The sequence below is a fragment of the Neovison vison genome, chromosome 2, assembly GCF_020171115.1.
Source record: "Neovison vison isolate M4711 chromosome 2, ASM_NN_V1, whole genome shotgun sequence".
Classification (NCBI taxonomy): Eukaryota; Metazoa; Chordata; class Mammalia; order Carnivora; family Mustelidae; genus Neogale; species Neogale vison.
The window spans coordinates 5,482,264-5,493,405 of NC_058092.1; the positions used below are offsets into that span (position 1 = coordinate 5,482,264).

The window sequence follows — 11,142 nt, forward strand, 5'->3', positions numbered from 1 at the left end:
TGAATGCTGGTCTTTGGAGTGCAAGTGTGCTTCCTGGTTGGAATGCTGCAGGGCCCCTGCTCTGAAGTATGGCTGACGGGAGGCGAGGAGTAAGAGATGCGCGATTCAGGTATGCAGGCGTGTTTGAACGGAGATCACACTCGGGATGCGGGCTCCACCCTGCAGGGAGTGTTCATAGCCAGCAGGACTCTCCATGAGGCCCGGGGGCTTTGGCTGTTACCGAGATCTTCTTGGTGAGAGCGCCTGCGAGTGGGCTGGAACGGAGCTCTGGTTTGCCCGTGGCCCCTGTGGTGGCTCTGTGGACCGTTGTGACACTTGGACCAGGAATGAGGCCTTTATTCCCTCAAGTGTCAAGCTGTGGATGTGCGAGGTGACACTGTGGGCAGTTAAAAACTAAAGCAGGAGAAGAAAGCTGGGTGTTCAGAACAGCGTGGTGGCAAGGCTGCGGAAGTAAACAGGTGCTGGGCTCCCCCTCCCTCCTTTTTAAAGAACAGAGCGCGTTCCCGCAGCCGCGTCTGGTTAGATGTGGCTTTCCTGAAAAGCAGGAGCTGCGCCCGCTCCTCATTTCAAGTGTCTTCATTCTTAAAATACTATTTTTATGCTTTTTGAATAGGAGAGTAAACGAATGAGCCCCAAAGTAATGTAAGCAACAATTGTGTAAACAATTGCCCTCCTCCTTCTCACAGTTAGGAATGAACTGTCACGTGGCCTCCTCTCAGACGCACAGGGGATAAACGGGGGGCTAGACCTTAGGTACCTGGCCAGCATTTTACTGATTCAATCCTTCCAGATGACATTTTGTCATGCTGCCCGCTCTTGTTCTTTCTCGGAGGGCTGTGTCACTTGCGAAAGCCAGGACCCCCTGGGCGACACCGCGGAACCCTGTGGTCAAGCTCCAGCAGCAAACAGCGGATGAGCGACCATGGAGGCGCCCCGCGGGGACCCGCTGGACAACCAGACTTCTTGTGCGGGACGGGAGGGAGGTGTTGTGAGAAATAAAGTCTCCTCGTTCCTCATCCCCCCCCAAAAAAAAAGACTCTAAGTGACCATGAACTTGTCACTGAATGTTACGGTTTTCCCTTCTTGATTTTTTAATAGGCTTTGTTTTTCTGAAGCAAACGCCCTGTATCCAGTCTTTTATGTCCACGTCCCGGGGGCATTAAAGCTGTCAGTTAGGTGTTTTTTCTAGTTCTGCCATCCTCTGAGGAGATCGGATGGCCTCTAGACAGGTGTGTGCTCAGGCGACACCCGAAATCCACAGTAGTCACAAGTACAGCCAGAAATAGCCCCCAAACTTGGCCACCTTCATTTCCCTCTGGGGTTACAGAAATCACTTTCCCTGTGAGAGGACTTGACACCCCACCTGCCGACCGTCCGCTTTCAGAATGGTTCCCAGAAATGAACTTTCCTCTGGTCCTCGTGCAGCGTGGCCTTTCCCTCCGTAATTCAGGTGAAATGTTCTCGTTTGCCCACAGCACGAGTCACTTCGGTATCTACCAGTAGCAGCAAATACCACGCATCCGTACACCGCAAGTACCTGCTTGTCGGGGTTGGATTTTGAGCTTTGTGCTGTAGACAATTCTCCGCCTTTCCTTTTAATTCTCCGCCTTCCACCGAAGTTCCCGAAGTCCTGCCCTCACAGTGGATCTACTCACCACGAGTATGTTCCTCGGAAGCTGAAGTTAGCTCTTGCATGTGTGACGTTGAGAGAGCTCCTCCCTCAACATGTGGTATTCCCCTTTCTGATGTTTTTGTTTTTAAAATAATGACTGCAAAAAGTTTCAGAAGTCATGTAAAAAATAATTATTGTTCTTTCATGCCTCAGTGTTTTAATGTCTCACCCAAAATCAACAGTTAACTCTTTCTTTCCAACCAATTTACACACAAGATGTCTGGCCGTCTTTGCCGGAGATCTGTAAGTGCCATGAAGGGCTGCGTGCGACAGCAGCGGTCCACGGGGACAGCAGCGGCCTGCGGGAGCTCCGCCGTCCTCACAGGGGTGCAGAAGCAGGCAGAGATCAGTGCTTCCTACGTGGCCATAATAGTGTCTTCAAGGAAGTGAGTGGGTTGTTTACTTGATAAGTTCGCTCCCTGCTCTTCGGAGAAGTCCGTGGTTCCTGCCCAGACTCGGGATGACGTGTGACCCACACAGATGAGAAAGAGGACCAGAAGCCAATAATGGAGCAGCAGTAACCTTTCATCTTTAATCTAACAGACTGAGCTTTCTTTTTTTTGTTTTATTTTGTTTTTTTGTTTTGTTTTTAAGAAAACACTCTTCCTCCTTTGAAGTTTTATACCTTTTTATAAAAGTATATCATGATAATGGTTAGGAGACTTAACCTTTTTATCTGTGATTGCATGATGACTGCTGAGCCCTGATTCTCAATTCCCATAGCTCAGGTTTGCTTTCTAAAATGGGTTTTCCTGGAAGGCAGTTCTGTGCATCCGAGCCATTTTTGAATGCTGAGCTGTTCCGTGCAAGTGTCGCGGCGTTAGGACAGGGAAGCTCTCATGCTCTGCTCGGTCCAGATGATTTCTGAGTGATTTCTGAGCCCTCATCGTGGCGGTCAGGTGGTGTGGTATTTTTGTCCTTGGTGAGAAATCAAATTTTAAAAAACTAACCAGCCCGGATGTTGTCCATCAGTGTACTCTTCGTGACCTTCTGCCGGGACAAAAATTTTAATCTGCATAAATCAGAAATGACACGGGGCTGTCAGAGGTCACGCAGCCTCGTACGGCACGTTTTGTACCTTACGTTCTCAGTCATGGAAGCAACTCTTTTTCAGTCTTTCTGGTACTGGTTTTATCTCACTTTGCTGATCTCTTTGCCTTAGCACACATCTTAGGGAGCGACCTGACGCCGGACTCGGTGCGAAACGGCAGAGCTGCGGTACCGTATGTAACTTTCATATGCCGACAGGCAGCTCGGTTGGCGTCGGTAGGGATTGGACCGCGACGCTTGCGCTGCTGGAGCGAGGCGGAGGCTCAGCAGTGACGCTGCTGTCCCCCAAGGGGGCTGTACCCACTTTTACACTTCGTCGTGCAAGTTTATTAACTTTTTGTATTAATAACTACAGGAATGGATAATAAAAATGTGTATTATAGGCTTTGATGTTTACACAAATATTACCCAAAAGGCTGCATTTTCTTGGGTAGGAGGTCAGGGTTTATGAAAAACAGAATTCTGTGTGAACGGAGTTGTTACGCAATTAAGTAAAACTTCATTATAATTCTCAAGGTCAATTTAATCTAAACTGAACTTTTGTTTCAGCTGAATTTATAATTAATTGTATGAATTTACTTGTTTTTAATGGTTATTAATACTTCAATCAGGTATCTTTTTCAAGTAAAAAACAAATAAACTGTGTACATGTAGAACCTGATATACTTTTGCGCTGTGTCAATAAACCTTTGCCCTGAATATGTATTTTTTATCATCATGAAACGTTTACTAAGGCATTGCACGGTGCTCAGATGAACGTTGGTTTTCTCAGCAGCAAGGTGTGTGCCGTCAGGCGTCTGGGCTCCTGCTGCGCTGGCGAGTCCCCCGAGCCCTCCGGCAGCCCCGAGACATCGCCCGTCGGGGCCTCGCGTCTGTGCATCTCGTCAACGCTGTCGGGACGCCTGACTCCGAACTCAGCGTCAGACGTGTTGTGTCCGGTTCCCCGGAGCACACGTGCGCGTCACGAAGCGCGTGTGACACTGTGGCAGCAACAGAATCCCAGAGTTAAAACACGGGTCGAGATCCCGAAGCCCAGACTAGATGTTAGAGGCTTCAGGTCCGTGACCTCGCTGCAGCAGAGCAGAAATCCCGGGGAGAGGAGACAGCCGAGGGCTTATCCCGGGCGCGGGGCTCTGACAGGAGCTGCTCCCGGCGCTTTCCGTGAATTTTTAATGTTCGCAGCCGCCCGAGACAGAGAAGCCTCGCTCGCTCGAACCCTCATTTCGCAGCGCAGCCCGCGGGCTGGAGGGAGCCCTTCCCTGGCGGGCGACTCGCCCTGCACGGCGGGGGCAGGGGTGCGACCGGTCCAGTCCCACCCCGGAGCCCCATCCGCGGGGGTCGTCGCCCCCTACCCCTGAAACACAGCCCTGGAGTTCCTCCGAGGGTCCTTCTGGTGTCGTAAATGTGAAGCGGTTTTGTGGTGCCAGCGTTGTGCGTCGGGTCGGGGAACGAGCGTAGCTTCGTTTCTACACGCGAGATACCAGTGTTCCCACGGCCACTTCGTGTCCACATGGCCCCCAGGTGACGCGTGCGTTCTTCCAGCTTGAGACATCTTTCCCTACAGATTTGTCCTTGAGGTCTTAAATCCAGGAATTGGAAGGTTTTCCTTTTTTTTTTTAAAGATTTTATTTATTTCAGAGAGAGAACGCGGACACACACACACACACACGTGCTCCTGCAAGGCGGGGGGTGTGGGGCAGGGGCAGAGGGAGAAGCCGACTCCCCAGTGAGCAGGGAGCCCGGGGGGACCTAGAGCTTGATCCACGGACCCTGGGATCATGAACTGAGCTGAAGGCAGCCAGCTTAACTGGTGGCTTAACTGACTGAGCCACCCAGGCGCCCCACTGACTTTTTCAAAGTAATAACATTAGTTGTTATTTTTAAGGTTGAGAGGACATGGAGGTAAGATAATGTTTAAACAATTTGTAGTGTAACTCTCTTAGCTAAATTTTACTTTTGCTTCTGTTCACTTACTAGCTTTACTTTTTAAATTTTCAGAGAATTCAAGGATAAATTGATGGAAAGAAAAGTAGTAAATTTTCAGGATACATTTATAAGTAAAATGACCACTCATGATATTTGCAAAACATAGAGGATTTATTTTCCAAATAATAATGAACAGGGTTAAGTTTTTTCTATACGATTTTCAAATCAGGCATTTTTGTTTTTAACTTTCTAAGATGGTTGGTTTTGGGTTGACTAGTAGATGTTCATTTCACTTCAGACACAGTATTTCCAGAAGCATTCAGAAGGAGACCCACGTTTCTCATCTTGTTTCCTGTATCTGGCCAAAAGATGACTCAGGAAAATGTTAGGATCTCGTCCAGAGAAGTCTTGAAACTAAACCCACAAACAAACAAACAAAAAAGAGGTTATCAATGTATTAAGACTCCTACAAGTAAGAGGAACCGTAGTTAAGACTTAGGACCTCTGAAAAGTGTCTGCTCTGTCATGTGGTGTGTAATTGCACTAGGAACCTGGAGTGTGGTGGTTCTGGAAAGGGGTCCAGCCCACTGATGGCCGTGAAGTTCCCCAAGCCCTCACTGACCCATCTCTATTGAAATACTCGGTCAGTAACATGTTCTGTCCATTTATTTATTATCTTCTTTGTGAAACAGATCTTGTATTTCCCCTGAAATGAACTTCTCTTGAAGTGTGGGCCCTGAGTATTGTCGCTACTGCAGAATGAAACGAGCAGATCCTACTAATCACCTTTGTGATTTTAGAATCTTTAGCCATCTTCCTTCTACTTCGAAGAATATAAACCTGCGAATGATGACTTTTACTTCGTCACCTGCAGACACCACACCGACCCCTGCTGGGCGGTTTCGCCCCGTTGGGACGGCAGGCCGTGTCTGCCGTGTCTGGGATGCATCGTGTCCGGTATATTTTTACAAGGATGGTAGTGGGTACTACACCAAAAAAGATGTCTCTGGCCAAAATGTTTGGGAAGTTCTTGATTAAAGTTAAATAAGTTTACCTCGGGATTTCGTGGAGGTTTCGGTGTGCTGACATAACAGAATCACCGAGGTGGGAGAGGCTAGAACAGTGGGCACGGTCGGTTGGCTGCTGGGACTGGTGTACCCACAAACCCTTCGGGAAGCACGTAGAGTTTGGGGGTGTTAGTGATGATGGTCAAGTGCAGACTTGCCTTTCAGCATCTGAGGCCCTCCGGGAACTGCCTGCCATTTCTAACCATCTACTATTATCATTCCCCAGTTCCCTCTCCCACTCTTTCCCCCACACCGAGTACAGCCCGTGTCCCGCCCTCCGTCGCCCGTGCTCCACCTGCGTGTTTGAGCACCCGCTCTTCCACTTAGACCGTGCACCCAGCGGCTGGCATGCGCATGCGAGGCACCCGTGGTTCGTGCTGGGGCGGGGATTTTGACTCCCTATGAGATTCTGCATTTCTCACGAGCTTCCCAGTGACACCAGAGCTGCCGGCCCCGGGCCACGCGGTGGGGGGATGATGAAAGAGCTCGCACAGGGATGACAGACTGGAGAATAGGGACCTTATCTATTGTTCATTCCCTTAAACTTATTGCAGTAATTTTACCCAAAACAGGCTCTGGGCAAATGCTTGTGGTCACATCTAATACGGATCAGAATTTAGGAAAAGTAATGAAATAACACGGATTGGCCAGATACTTGAAGGGATGATTTCCACCCAGGACACAACCCAGTTCAAGAATTCAGGATCCTCTAAAGTCAAGGTATAAAATGCTTCGCCTAACCGTCATAAATAGAGTCACTTACCTTTTTCATACTTCCTCTAGTGTTAGCAATGTTGGTACCGAGACCTGGAAAACAGTATTCGGAAACCATTCATCATCAGATCTGTGATTTCCGGTTTATGCTTGTTTTTCTTAGAATATTACTAAGTCACGTCTAATTTCTGATCTTCCTGTTTTCACGCCGCAGTGTTGTTTCCTTGAAGGCCACTGGGCAGGGCCCCTGTTCTTTCTTGCTGACAGGAGTCCACAAAGGGCGCTGCATTCTCCCCAGGAAGTTAGCAGCTCAGTAGTTTATTGGAAACATTTTAAATGAATGAACTTCTTTCTAGTAAATGTTCCATTCATTTAAAAATGTTTCTAATAAACTACTGAGCTGCTAACTTCGGGAGAATGCAGCGCCCTTTGTGGACTCCCGCTGCCGGGGTGGTTCAGTCAGTTAAGTGTCAGACTCTTGATTTGGGCTCAGATCATGATCTTGGGGTCAGGCTCTGTGCTCAGTGTGGAGCCTGCTGAAGATCGTCCTTCTCCCTCTGCCCCGCCCCCCACCCCCTTCTCTAGGGAGAAAAAAAAGGCTTCATTTCCAGAATGTCCTGGGAATTTGTGTCTGTGCGTAGAGGACAGTCAGAGAAAACCGTAAAAGCGGACAGTTTACTGGTGGCTGTGTGTGACTGCGGGGAGCCGTTTACCTGGCCTGTCTCATTGCCTTCGCAACAGCCCTCGGAGGTGGCATGTGTCCAAATCCCACCTACTGATAAGAAACTGAGGTACCAGGTGATTAAGTAGTTTGCAAGATTTTAGCAAGAGGGAAAGTGGGATTTCAAATTGCACTTACTGGAGACTGGGCTAACACCCTCCTTCCCCTCCATATAAATCCATACAGGATAAAATATATATACATAAGCGGGATGGCAAGGAGAGCACGATGCTGGCAAGGAGCTGGGGAGAAAGAGAAAACACAAGATTGCAGAGCAGTCTTGACCCCAGAAGGGGAGAGTGTCGGGCAATTTATTAGCCTGTTTTATAGGTCATCTTTCTCTTCCAAAACGGGTTTTTACCTCATCTAGTGGAGAAGAGAGTAATTCAGTAGCAATAAAATCAGACCACCGATCCGTGCAAGAATTATTTTACCTGCCTTCCTGAGACCATCACCCCTCTCTGCCCCTGACATCTCCAGCAGCATTTGCAGGAGGGACACCCTTTCCAGTTCATCCAAGTCTGGTCTCGTGTCTCCATCAGGTGCTACATAGAGTAAAATAGAGGTTAGTCACGCTGTTCACCCTTCAATTACCTGTTCCCTATTGTGTTCAGGGGGGCTCTGGGGCAGGGAGGGAATACTAGGGAAGCCTCCAGTGCTGTGTTCGTGAATTATCATTGTGATGAAGTTCTAGAACCTAGGTGAGGTTCGGGGGGCTGAGGTCCGGAGCCGATGACCAAGAAAGAATTCTTGAGACATCTTTGGTGCAAAATGGTGGTTTATTAAAGCACGGGGACAGGACCCGTGGGCAGGAAGAGCTGCTTCCCCGGGTTGTGAGGGCAGGCAGGTTATATACCTTACGGTTGGGGGAAGGTGGTGAAGGGATGGGAGATTTCGACAGAGTTTTCACATATTAAGGAGGGCCTACAAGGTGCCGGGGGGAGGCCTTGATCAATGTCGTTTTTAGGTCAGGCATTAACATCAAGATAGTTGGGAGATTCTTAGTGGGGTATTATGATCCTGCTATCATTTACATTCCCTTCTACCTCAGTCTCCTCCAGTTTATGGTGGGGAGGGGGACATTAGGGCTTCAGGAAATGAGAGTTATTTGCCTCTGGAAATTTGTGTTATTGATAAGGTAACCTCCCTGTTTAGATCTCTGGGACATCTGTAGAGCAAGGGAGATTCCTGTTCTGCAGGATTGCGATCCCTGCAAGTTAACGATTTATCGTTTTATGGCGGTCAGGGGTGCCTGAGGAATGCTACACATATATGGAGGGGAGCGGGTGAAGAGAGGGTGCAAGGCGCCAGCTTCTGCTCTCTCCTCAGCCAGCCTCCTGCTCCCTCATCAATTGGTATCTCAACAGAGAGGTGGGGAGGCTATGGTCCGATTTGTGAGCCGGCAGCACAGAAAATCAAGAGAAGGGCATCTAGTTCTGACTCTACGCCCTTGCCCAGCTGCTCAGCCACCCCAAATAAGAGAGCAGAGACTGAGCCACAGGGCCCATTGAAAAATGTTTCCACTGGAAAAGTGGTTCTCTTTTGTTCCTATTTCTCTTCTGCTGCCCATTACCTTTTACTTGTGGATGATCTGAGTGATAGCATAGGTAGGAAGAGGGAAGGGTTGGTTTTCTGGGAGCCAAGACTGTCCATGTTCTTCTGATAACCAAATAAGATGTCAGTACTCCTTGTCTCTCTGGCCTTCAAGACTTGAAGAAGTCTTTCATCATTAGAAAAGAGTCAGCCTTTAAAATCCTCTTTAAAGACTTTGATAGTAACATTTTTAATATGAGACTTGGTCAGCTGAATATAAGATGTATGGCAAGTGTGCCTGCATGCGTATGGGTTGTGCGTGCGAGGTGTGAAACGTGGGAGGAAGGCGGAAGGTATGCTGCGGGGACACTTGGCACCAGGATGGCTCTCTTGGCCGGCAGCCGCCGTGCTGAGATCAGAGGCTCCGGGAGCCCCAGAACGCCAGCTGGCTTTCAGCCTACAGATGCAGTGCCACGACCTCAGCTGGAAGGCATTACAAAGGCATCCGAGCACATTCACAATATTTCTGAAGAATATTAATGAAAACCCTGTAAAATTCGGCCACGTGTCTTGAGGCTCATTTATGTAGGAACAACTAAATTAGAAAAACTGAGACAAGAACCTGAAGGGAGGCTGTCACCTGTTTAGGGTTTGAGTAAGATGCTGCATTCATCAGAGCTTTAAAAAAACCTTAATATGTACATTTTTTAAAAGGACAGTGATAGAGCCGGTCTTGATTTCATCTTGTGCTTGCCTCTCACTGTTCTTTTTAAGTAGCAGAGATTCAATGAAGTTAATGCCTGTTTTTGGCTGCTAACACAACGAGAGGTCAGGGGTTGCAGCCGTGGACGGGGCACTTGTGAGTAGCCAACAGTGCTTGGCCATCATCAAAAAGCCTCTTGGGAGAAACTTTGGAGACTAGGAGTGATAAAAATCAATGGCATAGAAGAGTTTTTTCCTTTAAAAAAAAAGTCTAAAAGTACCCCAAATTAAAGACAAGATAAAATACAGTTAAAATGTTTATGCATCCGTTGTTTTATTCCTTAAACTAAATTAAGAGGAAATAGCCAAATAAGTAATGACCGATTCTTTTTTTAATTCAACTTATACTTAAACTGAATGAGATATAAATCAAAAAGGACAAGATTTACTTGACCTGGAAACCAATGTCATCCCAAGCTCCAAACTGTCCCTTTTTTATTCCTTAATGAACATTTGTGTTTCATGTAACACATATCAGATGATTACTTTTAACTGAAAATGGTATAAAATAGTTTTAATCTATAATTGGAACAACCAAATTCTACATCCAACCAGTTCATTTAAAATAGAAACCAAAAGGAATTGATGTTTAAAATGTCATACAATTTTTTAAACTGAAAAAAAAAGAAAAGTTGACCAAAACAAAAGTTTGGGTTACAGAAATAACATGAAATAAGCAAAGCTACCCTTTTTGTCTCTTCCGTTTTAGAATGAAAAAAAGCCTAAAATGGATTGTAAGGGTCCTCTAGGATTCTATCCATAGCTAGGACTAAAAAGACTTCTGCAAACAAGAATTCCCATTCTTTTTTTTTTTTTTTTTTTTTTTTTCTGGGATCGAGTCCCGCATTGGGCTCTCTGCTCAGCAGGAAGCCTGCTTCCCTCTCTCTCTCTCTCTGCCTGCCTCTCCATCTACTTGTGAATTCTCTCTGTCAAATAAATAAAATCTTTAAAAAAAAAAAAAAAAGAATTCCCATTCTTATCTCTAACTTTGCATTTAAGACTCTTGAAGACTCTTCCAAGACTAACAAAAGGGAAACAAATTCAATTTACCTGAGAGCCGCAGGGTCTCTTCCCTGGAGTCAGGGACAGGCAGAGCAAGGAGAGGATGTAAACATCCCATGAAAAGCAAACACCAGGAGATCAGCTTATACATGCTGGGCAAAAGACAGGAGTCTCCCTTCTTGGCTTCTGTTGCTCGGAACTTCCAGCTTACTCCTTATTCTGTGATCAGTGGTTATATATATGATCCTATGACTCATTCACCCCCTCCAAAAAATTAAATTTATTGGCTATGAAGGCTAAAAGGCAATCACTTTGCATTGATGTAATTTTTCAAGGTAACAACTCACAGACAATAAATTTGCTGTCAATGCCTTGAGTACAAAGTAGATATAAAAAGACAGAATAGTTACATTTATGAATCTGGCAAAAGGACTGACAGCAATAAATCATAAGTCAAAGAAAGGGTCATGCATGAGTTGAAGTGGCCAAGGCAAGGACATGGATGTGTGAGTCCTAGCAGGAGTGACACAGGGCGTGACATGGAATGTGTTGGTTACCCTTTTCTTAATCAAGAGCTATAGATGAATTGTCCTGTTGTATCGGAGACTGCCATGGCCAAAGAATGACAATGTGCAGATTAACACTTAAAACCAGTTCTTGAGTGAAGCTAAGTTAAAATGCACAGCAAACCTTCA

At 46.6% G+C, this 11,142-nt stretch overlaps 1 protein-coding gene across 1 annotated transcript; it reads right to left on the bottom strand.

Moving 5' to 3' along the window:
* Nucleotides 1-4,942: 4,942 nt before the first annotated feature.
* On the bottom strand, nucleotides 4,943-10,598 carry UTS2 (urotensin 2). Its single transcript, XM_044236276.1, has 4 exons — nucleotides 10,496-10,598; nucleotides 7,585-7,695; nucleotides 6,479-6,522; nucleotides 4,943-5,062 (listed from the first exon to the last, which is right to left on the bottom strand). The coding sequence occupies exons 1-4, from the start codon at nucleotides 10,596-10,598 to the stop codon at nucleotides 4,943-4,945; spliced, it is 378 nt and encodes a 125-aa protein (XP_044092211.1).
* Nucleotides 10,599-11,142: the final 544 nt, after the last annotated feature.

What these genes read in the sequence shown, in the direction of transcription:
- UTS2 (XM_044236276.1), bottom strand. Translation starts at nt 10,598, where the DNA reads ATGTATAAGCTGATCTCCTGGTGTTTGCTTTTCATGGGATGTTTACAT. An exon ending in AGAGACCCTGCGGCTCTCAG is followed by an intron (nt 7,696 to 10,495) that starts GTAAATTGAATT and finishes TACTCTATGTAG; the next exon opens with CACCTGATGGAGACACGAGA. An exon ending in CTAGAGGAAGTATGAAAAAG is followed by an intron (nt 5,063 to 6,478) that starts GTAAGTGACTCT and finishes TTGTGGGTTTAG; the next exon opens with TTTCAAGACTTCTCTGGACG.